Below are 19,460 nucleotides of genomic sequence, written 5' to 3'. Positions count from 1 at the left end.
CCGTTAAAACTCCTCACCCCAGACCCCGACCCAGACTGCACAGAACTCTCCCATCTCCCCACTGAGCCTGCTTTCTGCTTTACTGGATTCTGATAACATGAAAGGAGCTCTTAAAATCGGGACCCAAATGGCTCTGACATCTTCTCCATTCAACACCCCCCGGGGCTGAGGCCCTGCTACTAAACCAACATCTTCCAAATGCTGCAGAGCCCCACCACCTCCTAATCTATCTCCTCCTAATCAGGACCTTCAAATCACTTCTCTGTGATGCAGTCTGGGCCCCAGTGGTAACTCTATCAGAAATGAGCATGTCCAGGATAAACTTGGGCCCCTAATAAGAGATAGTTGTAAAATCTCTGTGCTTATACGTGACAGAAAGACCAAAGCCAAAAGGATAAGAGACAGTAATAAACAATCAAAAAAAGCCATAAACTGTCAGGTACAACCAGACACAGAGTTAATATCAACAACTAAGTCATATAAACTGGCTTTACTGAACATTAGATCTCTGTCAGGAAAATCATTTTTAATCATTGATTTCATTACTGACCACGATCTTGATGTTATGTTTTTAACAGAAACATGGTTACATGAATTTAATGAAGCTCCCATTCTGATGGAGTCGACGTCTCCGAACTACAATTTTTTTTGTGAGAGCAGACAGCAAAGAAAAGGTGAAGGGGTGGCCACTTTGTTTAAAGATTTACTAAAGTGTAAAAAAGTATTTCTGGGCAAATTTGACTCTTTTGAATATTTGGCTCTCCAGGTAAAGAGCCCGGTCCGAATCATGTTCTTGAATATTTACAGGCCTCCTAAGTCCAAAACAAACTTTTTCAGTGATTTTAATGAGCTTTTATCTGCGATATGTGTTGATTATGACTGTTTAATTATTGTGGGAGACTTCAACATTCACATAGACAAACCTGAAGACAGAAGTGCAATAGATCTATGTGACACAATTTTGGTTTGACTCAACATGTTAAACAGCAAACGCACAAACAGGGACATATTTTTGACTTGATCATCACTAAGGGTCTAAACATTTCCAAGGTGTCTGTAACTGATGTTGCCCTATCTGACCACTTTTCTGTTATTTTTGAAAGCATCATCTGCAATGACTCAGTCAAAGCGACATTATAAGAAAACGCATCTTTAAGTGTTGCTGAAACCTTTAACCAGATTTACTCTTCAGAATCAGAATCAGAATCAGAAAAGCTTTATTGCCAAGTACGTTTTTGGACATACAAGGAATTTGTTTTGGCGTAGTCGGTGCAATACAATACAAATTAAACAGTATAAACATATCTACAATATAATATAAATATATGTGCACAGTTTTAAGTGAGTGAGAGTAAATGTAAATGTAGAGCAGTATAGGATGCATGAGCAATACAACAGTGCAGGTGATCATTGTGCAAGTATGGCAGTGCAAGTAAAGCAGGAGTCCAAGCTGAGCGTTAATGTAACGCATAGTGTTACAAGTTACAAGTGTCCTGTCAGCAAAAAAAGGGGGTGTGTGGGTGAAAGGGAGAGTGTCAGGGTGGTTTCCGGGCTTTGTTAACCAGGCTGGTGGCAGATGGGAAAAAACTGTTCTTGTGGCGTGAGGTTTTGGTCCGGATGGACCGCAGCCTCCTGCCAGAGGGGAGAGTTTCAAAGAGTCTGTGACTGGGGTGGGAGGGATCAGCCAGAATCTTCCCTGCCCGCTTCAGGGTCCTGGAGGTGTACAGTTCCTGGAGCGACAGTAGACTGCAGCCAATCACCTTCTCAGCAGACCGAATGACACGCTGCAGCCTGCCCTTATCCTTGGCTGTAGCAGCGGCGTACCAGATGGTGATGGAGGAGGTGAGGATGGACTCAATGATGGCTGTGTAGAAGTGCACCATCATAGTTTTTGGCAGGTTGAATTTCTTCAGCTGCCGCAGGAAGAACATCCTCTGCTGAGCTTTCTTGATGAGGGAGCTGATGTTTGGCTCCCACTTGAGATCCTGGGAGATGATGGTTCCCAGGAAGCGGAAAGATTCCACAGTGTCAATTGTGGAGTCACAGAGGGTGATGGGGGCAGGTGGGGCTGGGTTCTGCCTGAAGTCCACAACCATCTCCACTGTCTTTAGAGCGTTGAGCTCAAGGTTGTTCTGGCTGCACCAGTCCAACAGATGGTCCACCTCCCATCTGTACGCGGACTCGTCACCATCAGAGATGAGTCCGATCAGGGTGGTGTCGTCCGCAAACTTCAGAAGCTTGACAGACTGGTGACTGGAGGTGCAGCTGTTGGTGTACAGGGAGAAGAGCAGAGGAGAGAGAACACAGCCTTGGGGGGAACCGGTGCTGATGGTCAGGGAGTCAGAGACGTGCTTCCCCAGCCTCACGCGCTGCTTCCTGTCAGACAGGAAGTCAGTGATCCACCTGCAGGTGGAGTCGGGCACACTCAGCTGGGAGAGCTTCTACCTCCACTTTGCCCTGTAACACTGTAGATGAGTTGGTAGAAAACTTTCATTCTAAAATCTCGGACATCATTGATTCAATTGCTCCAATTAAAGTGAAAGTCGTTTCTGGGAAGAAAATGTCTCCATGGAGAAGTGCTCCACCAGTCAGAAGTGAAAAAAAGGCGTATCGAAAAGCTGAACACAGGTGGCGAAAGACTGGACTCCAGGTTCACTATATTATCTATAAAGAGTGGATATACAGATATAACCTACAACTGAAAAATGCAAGGGAATCTTTCTTCTCTGAGATCATCATCAAAAACATTAACAATGCTCGTGCATTATTTGTCACGGTCGACAGGTTAACAAACCCTCCTGTAACTGTAGCATCTGAACTCCACTCTACCAGGGCCTGCAATGAATTTGCTAACTTCTTTACTGAAAAAACCCAAAAGATCAGAGGGGCAGTCAGCACATCCACATCAACTCCAGGACCAAAGTTGTCTCCAACTAGAACTGATTTTGACAAAATTTTCCAATTTCACCAAATAAACTACAAAAACTTAGAAGAAATTGGACACCAACTAAGCTCTTCTTCCTGCCGTCTCTATGTTTTACCCACAGCTTTCCTTAAGAAAGCTTTGCCTGTAATAACATCTGATTTAACACAAATAATAAACGCGTCCCTTTTGTCAGAGGTTTTCCCCCAGGCCCTAAAAACAGCAATTATCAAACCTCTATTGAAAAAGAGCAACTTGGACAAGCTGCTACTACAGAACTACAGGCCTATATCAAACTTCCCCTTCATCAGTAAGATTATTGAAAAAGCTGTGTTTCAACAGTTAAACAACGTCCTAACAATGACCAACGGCTTCGATGTCTTCCAGTCAGGTTTCCGTGCTCACCACAGTGCAGAGACTGCTCTTGTCAAGGTGTTCAATGACATCCGTATAAATGCAGACTGTGGAAGAACCACAGTGCTGGTATTATTGGACCTTAGTGCAGCATTCGACACTGTTGATCACTCCATTTTATTACAGCACCTGGAAAACTGGGTCGGCCTTTCTGGTACAGCACTCAATTGGTTTAAATCCTACTTGAAGGACAGGGACTTTTTTGTGTCAGTAGGTAACTTTACATCAGAGAGCACAAAAATCACATGTGGCATTCCCCAAGGGTCCATCTTAGGGCCCCTTCTATTCAATATCTACATGCTCCCCCTAACTCATATTATAATAAACAACAAAGTAAGTTATCATGACTATGCAGACAACACACAGCTATACGTTACGATGTCACCAGGTAACTATGAACCCATTCAAGCGCTGGGTAAATGCTTAGAAGAAATCAATGCATGGATGGGCCAAACTTTTCTTCAGCTGAATCAAAACAAAACTGAAGAAATAATCTTTGGACCAAAGGAAGAGCATTTAAAAGTTAGCACACAGCTTCGGTTAATACAGCTAGAAACCACCAGTCAGGCTCGAAACCTGGGTGTAGTGATGGACTCAGACCTGAACCTTCAGAGGCACATAAAGATAGTAACAAGGTCGGCCTTCTATCACCTAAAGAACACCTCCAGGATTAAATGACTAATGTCTCAGCAGGACCTTGAAAAACTAATTCATGAGTTCATCTTTAGTAGAATTGATTACTGCAACGGTGTCTTCACAGGTCTGCCTAAAAAGTGGATCAGACAGCTGCAGTTGATCCAGAACGCTGCTGCCCGCGTCCTCACTAGAACTAAGAAAGTGGAGCACATCACCCTGGTTCTAAAGTCCCTACACTGGCTCCCTGTAGCTCAGAGAATAGACTTTAAAATACTTCTGTTAGTCTATAAATCACTGAATGACTCAGCACCAAAATACATTACAGACTTGTTGTCAGTGTATCAACCACCAAGACCTATCAGGTCTTCTAGCTCAAATCTACTCTGCGTACCCAGAACCAGAACAAAACCTGGAGAAGTAGCTTTTAGTTCTTATGCTCCACTAATCTGGAATAAACTGCCAGAAAACTGTAAAAGCGCCAAAACCCTAAGTTGCTTTAAATCAAGATTAAAAACTTATTTGTTTAGAGTGGCCTTTGACTATATCATCTAAACATTATTAGTAAAGTTTTCAGTCCAATTTTCCTTTCATTTTCTTATCCATCATTCCATTCTTTTTTTTTTTTATTACCTCTGTTGTTTGATTTTCTGTATCATTGTAATGTTTTTCCTTATGTACAGCGCCTTGAGTGCCTTGTTGCTGAAAAGCGCTATATAAATAAAATTGACTTGACTTGATAAAGCTTATAGTTAGAGTAGCTTAGGTTATCCTGAGCTATCTCTGTAGTTATGCTGCTATAGGCTTAGGCTGCTGGAGGACATGATCACTTTCACTCTCTTCGATACATTCTCATACTACTCTCAAATTTTGCATTGTTTGCTGTTATTTCAGCTTTTAACTTTATGTTCTCTCTCTTTTCTCTTCCTAGAAGCTACACCCGGCCTGACTCTGTGTCTACCTGTGACAACTTTCTGGAGAGGGGCATCGTCCAAGCTTCTGCTGGCAACAACTTAATGCTCACCCCCTAACGATGATTCACATGGCCCTATCTTTCAGTGTTTAACCCTTTCTCTCTCCTAGATATAACAGTTGACTGAGCTTTTACTGTGACTAACTCTGTGCTCTCTTTCAGACTCTATCCTTGAAAACTGGCTCAGAGTTTATCTTTTCTTTCTTTCTAGATGAAACAACTAAAGGAGCTGCATCCATTAACATTTACTTTTCCTTCCCATAGAAAGTACTCCTGGATCAGTGCTTTTGTATTCTTTGTGTCTCTGCTGTTCTCTCAAACCCCCAGTCGGTTGTGGCAGCTGGCCACTCACACTGAGCCTGGTTCTGCTGGAGGTTTCTTAGTGTTAAAAGGAAGTTTTTCCTCTCCACTGTCGCTACATGCACGCTCTGTATGAGGGATTGCTGCAAAGTCGATGCCAGTGACTGTCCACTGTCTCTACATGTTCATCCAGGAGGTGTGAATGTTATAGTCACTGACTGGATGCAATCTGCTGGGTTTCCTTAGATAGAAAAAGATAACTGAATCTGGCTGCACTGTTCAATGGTTAGGATTAATTGGAATGTATGTACCTGACTTTTGTGAAGTGCCTTGAGTTCTGCATGGAGTTTGCATGTTCTCCCCATGCATGCATGGGTTCCTCCCACAGTCCAAAGACATGCCTGTTACTCTAACTTGCCCTTAGGTGTATGAGTGTGTGCATGGTTGTTTGTGTGATGGACTGGCAACCTGTCCATGTTGTACCCTGCCTCTCGCCCATAGACTGCTGGAGATAGGCACCAGCTTCCCCGTGACCCACTATGGAATAAGCGGTAGAAAATGACTGACTGAATTGAATATGGAGTTGTCCAAATCCCTGCTGCAGTGTGCAAACCTCGTCAAGAACTACAGGAAATGTCTGGTAATTGCAAGCAAAGGTTTCTATATCAAATGTTTTGTTTTTCTGATGTATCAAAACTTATTTCATGCAATAAAATGCTAATTACTTAAAAATCACACATTGTGATTTTCTGGATCTTTGTTTTACATTCCGTCACTCATAATAAAAATTAAAGACCTCTACATGGTCTGTAAGTGGGAAAACCTGCAAAATCAGCAGTGTATCAAATACTTGTTCTCTCCGCTGTAAATCCAATTTAAAAACTGATGTTGCAGCAAAAAGGTGAATCTAAAGTATCGACTCAGTGGAAGTGGACCTTAAATGACTGCTATACTTGCGGTTTTTGGAGAAATAAAAAACACTCCCATATGCCATTTTGTGTTGGTCTATCACATAAAATGCCAATAAATGAGGTTGTACAGGAGATGAAATATGGAAAGGTTCAGGATGTGGGAGCACATCTGCAAGGCACTGTAGTTGCTACAGTTAGATCAAATGTTTAATCCTAGGATACATTTTTATTTATATTTGATTGCACCTTTTAAAAACCATACCCAAACAGACCAAACCCGATTTATGAAAAAACTAATTGGATGAAAGTTCAAGCATTTTTCTTTCAGTTCTTGTCCTGGCATGAGAATTTTATACAATTTTTGCCTTTTTTAGGTCACATTCTTTTGCAGATACCTTAAATCAGAGCTCTGCCCTTTTTTTAAAGTATTAAAAAAAGGGAAAAGAGAATAAACAAATAGCTTTTATTTTCGTAGAATAACTTGGCTGCTTATATTGTCTAAAGAATTAAAAAAGATGTTTATATAGTTCCTCCCAAAAGACTGAAACGTTATATAATTCTGATACATAACAAAACCAAATAGAATAGGTCAAATATAGATTTCTTAATTTAAATTTAACATAATCACCGCTTCCAAGAAGCAGCAGATTATTTTCATAGAACTGGCTGTTTTTGTCCAAAAAATGCTAGAAAAAAATATGGTTTACTTAAAAGTATGGGCCAAAAAAGAAAAAGAAAACCAACCAAAAAAAAAAAAAAAAAACACCAACAGACATACGATAAATCACAGTATTTTCGCTTGGCTTTTTTTGTTTTTGTTTAAGTACAAGAACAAAACCACCAAAGAGGAAAGACCCAACTTCATAAGTTAGTGGTCATGTGTGCAAAACAATCTTTTTTCCTGACAGGGCCAAAACAAAGAAGCTGCAGTCAAATCACATCCCACAAATAAAATTTAAAAGGTAGAAACAGGAATACAGTCCCCACCCCCAAAAAAGAAACCAGACGAAACTGAACAGAGACATGCTGGCCAGGTATTCGTTAACTGCACGGACAAAATTTAAAACAGTAGTTACAAATCTGATTGTTTTCAAGGAAATAGCACAAATTAAGGCATTTACACAGTAAAACACTCAGTGATGGCTTATTCAGGTGCACATTGAAATCTCTACCTGAAATCATTAGACAGACAAGACAGAAATTCAGACAACTGAATTGCTACTAAAACATCCTGAGTCAGGACCTTCCTCACATCAGATTGCCTAAAAAGCAGAATAACACCACAAGTGTAAAATACTGCAAGCCTATTCCAGCCATTTTTTTTTAAATCAGCTTTCTTCTCCCACCCTCCCAATAAGGCAAAGTCATCTGCATAGTCATGCAACTAACATTAAAAACTCAAATATAGAATGTATGTAGAAAATGCAGAATGTCTGTTTAACAGGTGATTTTATTCAGTGCAGATCCATGACTTCATCCACTCTATAAAAGCCATTTCCTCAGCCTCCCAGTGCAGTTTTGGATCAGATCTGAAAGGAAAATAGTTAAAAGTCACTAAAACATTTCATTGAGTACTGTTTAAGGGTTTGTAGTGAGGCCTGCCTTCAGTGGGGTTTGACCTGTAAATTACAAGAACTACTTTTCTCCAGATTCATTCAAATTCTCCTCGTACAACCACAGATCTAAACAAAGATAAACCATTCCTCCACACAGAAACGTATGACCTGGTGAACTTGCTTTGGTCAAAGAAAGTTTTGATTCAAAGCCTGTCAGTATATAGCAAGGTCCTTCTTATATAATTAATCTTTTTTTGACAATTGAGAAATATTTTCAATAATTCAGAAATGGTTGCATCTTTAAATATTGATGGTGTCAAACCATGATTGTGCAGCTGCTCAATGGATTGCTTACATGTTTAAAATGGTGAAGTGGTACCAGCCCCAGTCATGATGGTTAGAGATGGTTATTATAGCTGCAGTGAGTGTTGCTCTCACTGGTCCAGAACAATGCACTGCTGGATAATTGTACTTGCCCCTTTACAGATATTTGATTTTTCTCTGCTTTTCCATTTACTGTCACAAATGTCTTGGATCAAAGTGATCTCAACTGAAATCTCTTGTTTATTTTAGGTCTTTTATTGCCCAGTCATGAAGCCTGAATCTGTAGCTGTATCGCTAACAGTTTGTTAGCCATTATATTGTTCTTATAACCTTCCCCAGTGTCAATTTCAGAGTTGATTCTAAAAAATAAATAAACAAATCCTGGGACATATACAGTAATATCCTTATTTTGTGATAGTCTGAATTATTTGGCTTTTTATTGAGGAATGTCTAAGTTTGAGCATTGAGATAATTTATCGTAACTAAATGTTGCGACATGCTTTATTTCTTGAAGTCTACAACTCACGTGCTGCTCCAGCTTCTGGTAATTTGTGGATTTAGGTCGTTGTGTGGATCTGGATTTCTTCCCTTCCAAAACAAAGGCAATAATCTGGAAATACAAAGAGTAAACAGCAACATTCTAATCAGTCTATTCTGCTAAAATGAGATTTAGCCTCCTACCAACCATCTGTCAGTAAGAGGCCTGTGACTGAACTGCACAGACCTCAAATGCAGTTCCATAAAGTTCAGTTTCATTGTTTCAATAGGAGTAAACCAACCACAAGAGCCAAAGAGAATTAAAGTTTCTTGTGTGCTGTATATGTTAGTACAAATGTTTCTGAATGATTAGAAAAGTACCTTGCGCTTATTGTGGACAGTGATGTAGAGAACTGCCACCAGCACAGCACCAGTGACAAGGTAGGCAAAGAAATGACTGTTTTCCTCCTCCTCCTTCACTCCTGATGGGTTGTAAAGGTTTTCATTCCCACGTTCTTGATTTGTTTTTTCCCCTTTCTCTGTTTTTGTGTCTTTGGATGGTTCTAGGTCTTTTCCTGGAGTATTTTTGTCCTGGGTCTCTCCTGCCTTTTTGTCTTCATTATCTTTGGATGGTTCTAGGTCTTTTCCTGGAGTATTTTTGTCCTGGGTCTCTCCTACCTTTTTGCCTTCATTATCTTTGGATGGTTCTGGGTCTTTTCCTGGAGTATTTTTGTCCTGGGTCTCTCTGCCTTCATTATTTTTGGATGGTTCTAGGTCTTTTCCTGGAGTATTTTTGTCCTGGGTCTCTCCTACCTTTTTGTCTTCATTATCTTTGGATGGTTCTAGGTCTTTTCCTGGAGTATTTTTGTCCTGGGTCTCTCCTACCTTTTTGCCTTCATTATCTTTGGATGGTTCTGGGTCTTTTCCTGGAGTATTTTTGTCCTGGGTCTCTCTGCCTTCATTATCTTTGGATGGTTCTAGGTCTTTTCCTGGAGTATTTTTGTCCTGGGTCTCTCCTACCTTTTTGCCTTCATTATCTTTGGATGGTTCTAGGTCTTTTCCTGGAGTATTTTTGTCCTGGGTCTCTCTGCCTTCATTATCTTTGGATGGTTCTAGGTCTTTTCCTGGAGTATTTTTGTCCTGGGTCTCTCCTACCTTTTTGTCTTCATTATCTTTGGATGGTTCTAGGTCTTTTCCTGGAGTATTTTTGTCCTGGGTCTCTCCTACCTTTTTGCCTTCATTATCTTTGGATGGTTCTGGGTCTTTTCCTGGAGTATTTTTGTCCTGGGTCTCTCCTGCCATTTTGTCTTCATTATCTTTGGATGGTTCTGGGTCTTTTCCTGGAGTTTCTTTGTCCTGGTTCACTCCTGCGTCTGGAAAAGCAGCAGTAAAATACAAAATTACAGAAGATTTTTCTGTCTAACAATAATAAAAATCTACACTTTGGATTATGCAATGTAGACAAATAAAGTGTCCTTTTTTCCCCTCATTTAAGCAAGTTTTTTAATTGAAACCAAACATTCAACTCGTTTATTCTTTGGAGAGGTGATCGAAAGAGGAAACATTTTTGGCGTGCTGCAATTCTACCGTAGTGCACCACATATGCGCGTATTTGATCTTTAACAGAGCTTACGTGGGCTAGCTTGGTTCCAGTGAAAAACTGACCATGACAGGTTCCTGAACATGTCACAAGCGATATCTAAAGTGAGTTGTAGTTTACAGGGAGGATCCACAGTGGAATGACGGACCGAGCTTTGGGATCATCTGACCATAGGAAAGGGTTTTAGGGTATAATGAGAGTAAATTTCTGGATTGTTCTTATCTAACTTGTTTTCCGTCAACGGTAACCCAAACAGTTACATAATTATTTGACTAATGTAGTTTTAAATAAACACAACCTCAACGAATGACGTATATTAGGCGTTATTTTTCGACGTAACCATTGGTTTCTGTGAAAAGACAGACTCATATTTATCAATAAAGGGCTAAATAACTTAAACTACACAAAGATACACTCACCTGTGACCAACAAGCAGGACATTAAAATGAAAAATGCCAATAAAGCCGCCCGCATTATGACCGCTGTATCCACACACCGATGAAATGTAAACCAAACCTTAATTAATCTAATTTGTCCAATCCTCTCAACGCAATCCTTAATCCGAGCAGACAAACAACAGGCGACAGGTTCTACGATTTCACGAGTACTGGTTTTGTTTCCGCGTACAAACTGCTTTTCTTCGGCTGCCCCACGAAACAGGAAGAGTCGTTTGCTGCCTCCTAACGGTTTACTGCGGTTATTACATGGAAGTGAAAGCTGCGGCTTCATCCGAGCAAGTCTCCATAAATGGAAAGTATGAAACATTATTTATTACAGTTTTTTTATATTACTGCCACCAAAGTACATAATAGAGCACAGTGACTGTGTTATCTCTCTTTGCCTGTTTACACACAGATCATCTGATTGATTGCTTTAGGCATAAAGTCATCTGACCAGTCACATCCTCCTGACGTAAACAACCCTTGAGCTGGAAACATTTAGAAGAATTAACTTAGTTACTACTGGGTCTTGTTACAGCTCCTGCTGTTCCCGCAGTCCTTATCATCAATCAGGGTAAGATTACACTCAAAATGTTTTAACATTTTTATTTCAAGGCTACGACTTTCAATGTGCAGAAACACACCTATGCAAATCAATTTATAATTGTACTTTCATATAAGTAAGTGTAAAATTTGTAAATAAATAAAAAGTGTAAAAAAAGAGACATCTCTCTGTCAGCTTTTAGCTAGATTTACAAGATGATTATGTAAAAAACATCTTGTCATTCGCTGCTGTTAAATGTAAAGTTTTAAATCTTACCTGTCAAGCCAATTTAAAAGTAACATAGCACATTTACAAGACAACTACTCTTCCCACTGAGCCACTGTCACCCCTAGAACCATGTAACTGTAGAGGAGCTGCAGAGATCCACAGTTCATGTGAAATAATATGTAGACATCACAACTATTTCTCCACTCCATAAATCTGAATTCATAGAACAGTGGCAATAGAAAGGACATTGTTGAAAGGAAACCATCAGAGGTATTTTTTGCTGTTTTCCAAAAGCAACACAGGGTACACAGCAAACATTTGAAACAATGTTTGCTGATCAGTTGATCAGTGGATTGAGCTCAATAGAGGAAAATGCTGGAAGAAAACAGAATTATCTGACAAGGAGGTAAAGAAAGGTTGTGGCTTTTAACTGGTGGGGAGGGGATTGAATGATGTGAGACTAATCAGTAGAATGCAGTGCAGCTGGATGAGATCCTGAACGGAGGAGCTGAGGGAAAATGACTAATGAAGAGAGAAATTAACACAGAGGGATCTAATAGAAAAAAATGATTTCACTAAACCAAAGGCTAGAGACCAAAACTAGAACAAAACACTAAAAACTAAAAAATAACAATTTCACCACAAAAGAACGAACCGTTTTTTGGAACACTGGGAGTGAGAAACCAAAGATAACCACAGCCCAAAAATTATGTACAGTAAATACACAACTTCAGTGATAAGAAAAACTCAAAGACTCAGAGATCATGAAACACCCAAAATACAGGTCCTTCTCAAAATATTAGCATATTGTGATAAAGTTCATTATTTTCCATAATGTCATGATGAAAATTTAACATTCATATATTTTAGATTCATTGCACACTAACTGAAATATTTCAGGTCTTTTATTGTCTTAATACGGATTATTTTGGCATACAGCTCATGAAAACCCAAAATTCCTATCTCACAAAATTAGCATATTTCATCCGACTAATAAAAGAAAAGTGTTTTTAATACAAAAAACATCAACCTTCAAATAATCATGTACAGTTATGCACTCAATACTTGGTCGGGAATCCTTTGGCAGAAATGACTGCTTCAATGCGGCGTGGCATGGAGGCAATCAGCCTGTGGCACTGCTGAGGTCTTATGGAGGCCCAGGATGCTTCGATAGCGGCCTTTAGCTCATCCAGAGTGTTGGGTCTTGAGTCTCTCAATGTTCTCTTCACAATATCCCACAGATTCTCTATGGGGTTCAGGTCAGGAGAGTTGGCAGGCCAATTGAGCACAGTGATACCATGGTCAGTAAACCATTTACCAGTGGTTTTGGCACTGTGAGCAGGTGCCAGGTCGTGCTGAAAAATGAAATCTTCATCTCCATAAAGCTTTTCAGCAGATGGAAGCATGAAGTGCTCCAAAATCTCCTGATAGCTAGCTGCATTGACCCTGCCCTTGATAAAACACAGTGGACCAACACCAGCAGCTGACACGGCACCCCAGACTATCACTGACTGTGGGTACTTGACACTGGACTTCTGGCATTTTGGCATTTCCTTCTCCCCAGTCTTCCTCCAGACTCTGTCACCTTGATTTCCGAATGACATGCAGAATTTGCTTTCATCCGAAAAAAGTACTTTGGACCACTGAGCAACAGTCCAGTGCTGCTTCTCTGTAGCCCAGGTCAGGTGCTTCTGCCGCTGTTTCTGGTTCAAAAGTGGCTTGACCTGGGGAATGCGGCACCTGTAGCACATTTCCTGCACACGCCTGTGCACGGTGGCTCTGGATGTTTCTACTCCAGACTCAGTCCACTGCTTCCGCAGGTCCCCCAAGGTCTGGAATTGGCCCTTCTCCACAATCTTCCTCAGAGTCCGGTCACCTCTTTTTGTTGTGCAGCATTTTCTGCCACACTTTTTCCTTCCCACAGACTTCCCACTGAGGTGCCTTGATACAGCACTCTGGGAACAGCCTATTTGTTCAGAAATTTCTTTCTGTGTCTTACCCTCTTGCTTGAGGGTGTCAATAGTGGCCTTCTGGACAGCAGTCAGGTCGGCAGTCTTACCCATGATTGGGGTTTTGAGTGATGAACCAGGCTGGGAGTTTTAAAGGCCTCAGGAATCTTTTGCAGGTGTTTAGAGTTAACTCGTTGATTCAGATGATTAGGTTCATAGCTCGTTTAGAGACCCTTTTAATGATATGCTAATTTTGTGAGATAGGAATTTTGGGTTTTCATGAGCTGTATGCCAAAATCATCCGTATTAAGACAATAAAAGACCTGAAATATTTCAGTTAGTGTGCAATGAATCTAAAATATGTGAATGTTAAATTTTCATCATGACATTATGGAAAATAATTAACTTTATCACAATATGCTAATATTTTGAGAAGGACCTGTATACAGCCTGAGGAATGGTTTACACCAAGGCACAGTCATGCATGCCACATTTTTGATGTTGGCCTATCACATAAATTCCAGATTAAATATACTGAAGCAAGTGGTTGTAACAAGACATGATGTGAAAAAAGTTTAATGGGTATAAATACTTTTACTGGGTGCTGTAAACAGCCTCCTAAAGACATAGCCCAACGGTCCCATGATTGGTGCTTTGATGGTTAAGAGATTAAGAGCTGTGCTTTATGACCTTTGATCAAACACTGAAATTAGGTCAACTCCTCACATATCTGTACATTGAAATCTGTGAGGTAAATTTTTTATAGTGGAAGTAAGACATCCCCTTTCCTGATAAAAGGTAGGTATTGATTAGAGACCAGTTTCAGGCTTCTAACTGGACCTGTCTGTGTCTGTGGTCCAAACAGGTACTTGGTATAAGGAAGCATGGACATGGCTGCAGAATTTTGTCACCTCCTGTGCTGTTGCAAGTGTATTTTTAGGACCCCCTACAGATGATTTTGTGAAAAGTCAAACAGTGACATCACAGGAAGTAGGAAGTCTATGGATGTTTACATGATGTTTGATGATTGACATTAATATGCAGGCATCTGGCTCCATACTTCATCTTTCGTGGTATTGTCTGTATGTATACTGTTTATTATTTACTTAAGTCTAGTTCTATCACTATATTTTGCAACATCGGATAAGTTTATTCAGTAACTTTTACAGATTGTTGAAGCCATATGTTTAGAGTGCTGTCATAGTTTTTCTTGCCTTTAAAATATATTTACAATGTTAAAGTAGGTTATGTTGCACTAGAGAAGCAGTGTATATGGAAGATTACAATAGTATATGTTGTAACTGTACACCTCCAACAAGGAGGATATGTTTTTGTTAAAGTTGTTCTGTCTGTTTGCAAAATAACTCAGTTATGAATGGATTTTGATGAAATCTTCAGACAGGGTGCGTATTAGGACAAGACAGAGCACCATCTGGATACAGGATGTTTTTAAAAGGCTTTGTTGTCATTGTGCTTTAACTTGGAATTCCTTGGGGAAGGTGTGTGCTCTCTAAGTGTTTTTTTTTTGTTTCATTTGGTTTGCAAGTGTTAAAAGAAATACAAATATTTGACCAAGTCCACAACCACACGCTGTAGATGTACATCCTCCTTTTGTACATAAGTAATGTCATGCTCAGCAGAACAAAACTTAGATAAGACCCAGGTATGGGAAGAAACGTGTGCCATCAGAAACTGAATTTGAATTGCTCTGACTGAATTTGTATTTGTGTAATTTGAAATTAAATGCATTGGTTTCAAAATGAATTTCACTAAACTGAAACTGAATTTTATGGTTTGAAACTTAATTCATTTGCTTTTAAAATGTATTTCGTTGTATTAAAAATTCAGTTTGACTACTTTCACTTTCAGGTCTGTAATTCAATTTCAGTTCCAAAATTCAGTTGTTGTTTTTTTTTGTGTCACACAAAAGCTATCCTCAAAGACCCGGGTCTTTGAGGATAGCCAGAGATGAATCAAACACAGATTCATTGATTTACGTTTCACATCAGGTTAAACTTCCTTCACGGCATGTTGAGCTGGAGCAGTGCAGCATACATGAGTTTAGCGGATGTCAAGTCAAATGAGCATCTATAAGAAGCGTCATGTAAACAAATGATGGTCAAACAACAACACTTATGCTACCTGTAGCTATTAGCTAAACATGCCAGATTAGCATAGTGTGCCGCCGGTGTTACGTCGGTCTGCGTTTCTCTTGCCCTTACCATAGCGTAATTTATGTTGCCTAGCAACCGCGTTAGCGTGAAGCGCAGAGCTGTGAACCCGAACAAATGGAGCCTGAAGGTTAATAAAGCTGTCTCTACTGTAAATAACTACACCGTTTTTATTTACCCTTTTACATATTTCTGATGGCTTATAATGCTGATTGGTTTTAAAATGTTATTGTTTGATGATCTTGTTCATTATTCAGCCATTTAAAATGTTGAAAAATGTTTTGTGTTCATAGATATAAAAATGTAACACTAGATAAAATACAGTGATGACAAATACCGTTTGTTTAATTTATTTGTAAAGCTTTTAACAACTTAAATACTAAAATTTTAACTTTAGGAACAAAGTTTAAATCAGTTTATTTGCAGAGCATAAAAATAATAATAATTATTATTATTATAAATAAGCCAAGCATTAATATTAGATTTCATCTGACTGAATTACATCTGTTTAACTTCCCCTCATTGGGGAAACCCAGCGGGATTTTGAAAACAATGTGCAGGGAGTCAGCTGTTTAGCGCACCTCAACCACCCGTTCAGCACATCGGCGCATTGTGCAATTAAGCGATATCTTGATAAACTGATCAGATATTTTAGGTTTACACAACTACATTCTCGTCTAAAAACATTGTAAAAGTTCAGTTGTTTCACAGAATGCGCAATAAATCCAATTTTATTCACAACTTTTCTCCTCCGGCCTTTGCTACTTCCGTTTGTAACAATCTACTTTGACCCGCAATGAATCATGGGATAGGGTGGGACACGGAGGATACACCGGACCCATCCTTCAAATCTGGGGATAAGAAGGACGCATTTGTTGGAACCTTGGAGATTGGACAGCATTCGTCGCCTCATCCATGACGTTATCGGCCTACAAATGCGTCCTTCAAAAGAACGCAGTCCTGAATTTGGACACAGCAACAGTGAATGACATCCGTGAATCAGTAAATCTGTGTTTGATTCATCTCTGGCTTCAAGGACCTGGATGTGTGACACAAAAAAGTGAATTTTCGAACTGAAATTGAATTTCAGACCTGAAAGTGAAAGTAATCAAACTGAATTTTCAATACAAAGCAAAGCAGTTTTCAAAGCAAACAAGTTCAGTTTTAAACCATTATATTCAGTTTCAGTTTAGTGAAATTCATTTTCAAACCAATGTATTTAATCTCAAATTACACAAATACAGATTCAGTCAGAGCAATTCAAATTCAGTTTCTGATGGCACAAGTTTCTTCCCATACCCAGGACTCAGACTAAAGTGACGTTTATGAATTTCCTTGTAAAACATACAGAAGGAAATATTTTAAAGGTGTGAGAAAAGGTTATATTGTTTGTCTTTTATATATATATATATATATATATATATATATATATATATATATATATATATATATATATATATAGTTGAAATCTGGACTTTTTTTATCTTGGTGAACATAATTATCTCACATTTGAACCACAACCTGATATTTTTATGTTTGTCTCCAAGAGCCACATTTTTTTCTTACTCTGATATCTCATTGTTTTTTTTAATTATCTGGTCATGCAGGTGCTGTCTAGTTAATCGTCTTCCTCTGTGTGGTGGTAAGGTTGGACCAGTTCAGACAGGACAGGTATATTTATGATGTTTTGGCAGATGTACTGGTATTGAATCCATGAACATGTACACTTAGAATATGAAAGGGTAAGTGAACATAAAAAACAGTGAGCAGAATCATTGTGCTCCTAATCATGATCCTTAAATGCATCTTCCCTTGAGCTTTCATGTTGCATTGTTTAAGACGAGGCAATTCTTTGCCTCACGTCCTCACAGCTCTATGTCTGATTTCTCATCGACTTCAACAAAACTCCCTCAGCTTAAGTCACATTTCTGCTTCTTTAAATAATAATGATTAAAAAAAGGAAACGGCAAGTCCTGATGTCTACTGCAGCAGCCTACGCACTCCATGCAGAAAGACCCCCAGCTGGGAGTCAAACCCAGGACCTTCTTGCTGCAAGGCAATAGTGCTACCAACTGCACCAACGTGCAGCCTGCTTGTCAAACTCCTTTCAGATTAAAATGCATTAATAAATTAGATGTAACCAATAATATTAATATTTCTATGGGCTTTAATTTGAAAGTTCTAAATCAGATGTTACTAAACTGTCTTGCGCAACATTTGGAGTGGTTGTTCTATCATCCAGAATTGAAAGTATTTATTGGAAACTGACAGTTTAATTGTAACGTTGACAGCAACTTAGTAAAATGTGAATAACAAAAGAGATTTAGATGGGCTTACTTTTGAAATTTTGTTGGTGAACATTGGTGAGTATAATCTAGAGGTGTTATACTGTCATCTTGAAGTGAAACTGTTCACTGGAAACCTTTTTGATAAAGCTTATAGTTAGAGTGGCTTATTTTATCCTGAGCTATCTCTGTAATTATGATGCTATAGCCTTAGGCTGCTGGAGGACATAATGACCACTTTTACTCTATTATACATTCTCATTCTACTCTCCAATTTTGCATTATTTGCTGTTATTTCAGCTTTTAACTCTATATTCTCTCTCTGTTTTTTCTCTTCCTAGAAGCTACATCTGGCCTGTCTCTGTTTAGCTGTGGCACCTTCCTGCTGCCAACAACAACTTAAGTTTCCCATAAAAAGTACTCTTGGATCAGTGCTTCTGTATGTTCTCTCAAACCCCCAGTCAGTCATAGCAGATGGCCGCTCATATTGAGCCTGGTTGTGCTGGAGGTTTCTCCATTGTCGCTTCAAGCATGCTCAGTATGAGGGATTGCTGCAAAGTCAATGCAAGCGACTGTCCACTGTCTCTACATGCTCATCCAGGAGGAGTGAATGCTGCAAGTCAGTGACTTGATGCAATCTGCTGGGTTTCCTTAAATAAAAAAACACTTTTTAACCAATTTGAATAGGAAACTGAATCTGCCTGCACTGTTTGATAGTTAGGATTATTTTGAATTTATGTTCCGGACTTGAAATTTGTATGATTCAATTGAACTGACTTTCTAAAGTGTCTTGAGATGACATGTGTTGTGAATTGGTGCTATATAAATAAACTGAGTTGAACTGAATTTCTACCAGAATGCCCCGGGAGGGCTGGCTTGACCACAGCATGTAACTAGAGGTGTTGTGCTTATTTAAAGGTGTTGAGTCTGAGTATACAAATTTGTCAGTCTGAGGAAGAGGCCAGGTGCTTGAAATATTGCTTGATTAAAAAAAGCATAACGTGGGAGCTTCATTTAGTGTCCAAATCTATCTGTATCTGGTGGCACTCACATCCTAGGAGCAATCTAATTTGCCTGAAAATAAAACTTTGATTAGAAAACATGTCTTGTCTGATAGAATGTGAAAAATGCAACATTTGACATTTCAAAAATATTATTAAGGCTCTCAAACCCATAAATGTGTCTGAAATAGAAAGCCCAGGAGGTCCTGCAGTGATGCAGCTTTAACACCAAATGCGTCACTACAGCAAAAGTGGAGACAATTAGGTGTCAACACTGCCACCTTCTGGTTAAAAAGTGCCATGATGCAGACTGACCTCAAATGAAGTGAATGTGTCAATATTTGACTCCATCAACAGGTGGCAGCATTGACATATGGTACAAATAAAATAAAAAAAGCATCAGATCACTCTTGTCTGCATTAATTAAAAGGTTTTCCAGCTAATGCAGCTATTCTCTGTCAGCCAAGTTTTTATTGTCAGAAGTAAAATAGTACTCATTGATCCTAACACGTCTCCCTGTGATACCTGTAACAGTACTGCGTCTGAAAGAGTGCAGTGGCTTTAGAGAAGAGATAATGATCTAAATGTTAATTGGAGGTGTTATACATCTCAGCTGGGTGCAGGGGACCTGTGGGTTGTTGTAATGAATATGTTTTAATTGTGGCCGGCTAGTTGACATTTGAAAAGTCCAATGATCCCTCTCATTTTTGACACCCATTTGCATTTCCATC

At 39.3% G+C, this 19,460-nt stretch overlaps 1 protein-coding gene and 1 long non-coding RNA gene across 4 annotated transcripts; one reads left to right on the top strand and one right to left on the bottom strand.

The window, feature by feature from the left end:
- Positions 1 to 6,938: 6,938 nt before the first annotated feature.
- On the bottom strand, positions 6,939 to 10,784 carry tgoln2 (trans-golgi network protein 2). 3 transcript variants are annotated; one of them, XM_047382739.1, is made up of 5 exons: positions 10,531 to 10,784; positions 9,756 to 9,884; positions 8,893 to 9,548; positions 8,561 to 8,644; positions 6,939 to 7,683 (listed from the first exon to the last, which is right to left on the bottom strand). In XM_047382739.1, the coding sequence occupies exons 1-5, from the start codon at positions 10,583 to 10,585 to the stop codon at positions 7,678 to 7,680; spliced, it is 930 nt and encodes a 309-aa protein (XP_047238695.1). In that variant the 5' UTR covers positions 10,586 to 10,784; the 3' UTR covers positions 6,939 to 7,677. The 3 variants fall into 3 exon arrangements, with proteins under 3 accessions (XP_047238695.1, XP_047238694.1, XP_047238693.1); XM_047382738.1 differs by having other exon boundaries at positions 8,893 to 9,062; positions 9,207 to 9,884; positions 10,531 to 10,778; XM_047382737.1 differs by having other exon boundaries at positions 8,893 to 9,884; positions 10,531 to 10,779.
- A 268-nt stretch (positions 10,785 to 11,052) lies between these two features.
- Positions 11,053 to 18,802, top strand: LOC124878523. The gene is made up of 3 exons (XR_007040816.1): positions 11,053 to 11,125; positions 17,051 to 17,114; positions 18,070 to 18,802. It is a non-coding gene; the product is annotated as an uncharacterized LOC124878523 (long non-coding RNA).
- The last annotated feature ends 658 nt before the right edge of the window (positions 18,803 to 19,460 follow it).

The sequence above is a fragment of the Girardinichthys multiradiatus genome, chromosome 12 (genome assembly GCF_021462225.1).
Source record: "Girardinichthys multiradiatus isolate DD_20200921_A chromosome 12, DD_fGirMul_XY1, whole genome shotgun sequence".
NCBI classification, from domain to species: Eukaryota; Metazoa; Chordata; class Actinopteri; order Cyprinodontiformes; family Goodeidae; genus Girardinichthys; species Girardinichthys multiradiatus.
The sequence above is the reverse complement of the archived record's forward strand: the minus strand, read 5'-3'. Positions and strand labels throughout refer to the sequence as shown.

Bases quoted from the DNA above. Each gene is read 5' to 3' on its own strand.
- tgoln2 (XM_047382737.1), bottom strand. From the start codon at position 10,585: ATGCGGGCGGCTTTATTGGCATTTTTCATTTTAATGTCCTGCTTGTTG. The intron at 9,885-10,530 runs GTGAGTGTATCT...CTGCTTTTCCAG, and splicing joins GTCCTGCTTGTTGGTCACAG to ACGCAGGAGTGAACCAGGAC. The intron at 8,645-8,892 runs GTACTTTTCTAA...TTGTATTTCCAG, and splicing joins CTGTCCACAATAAGCGCAAG to ATTATTGCCTTTGTTTTGGA.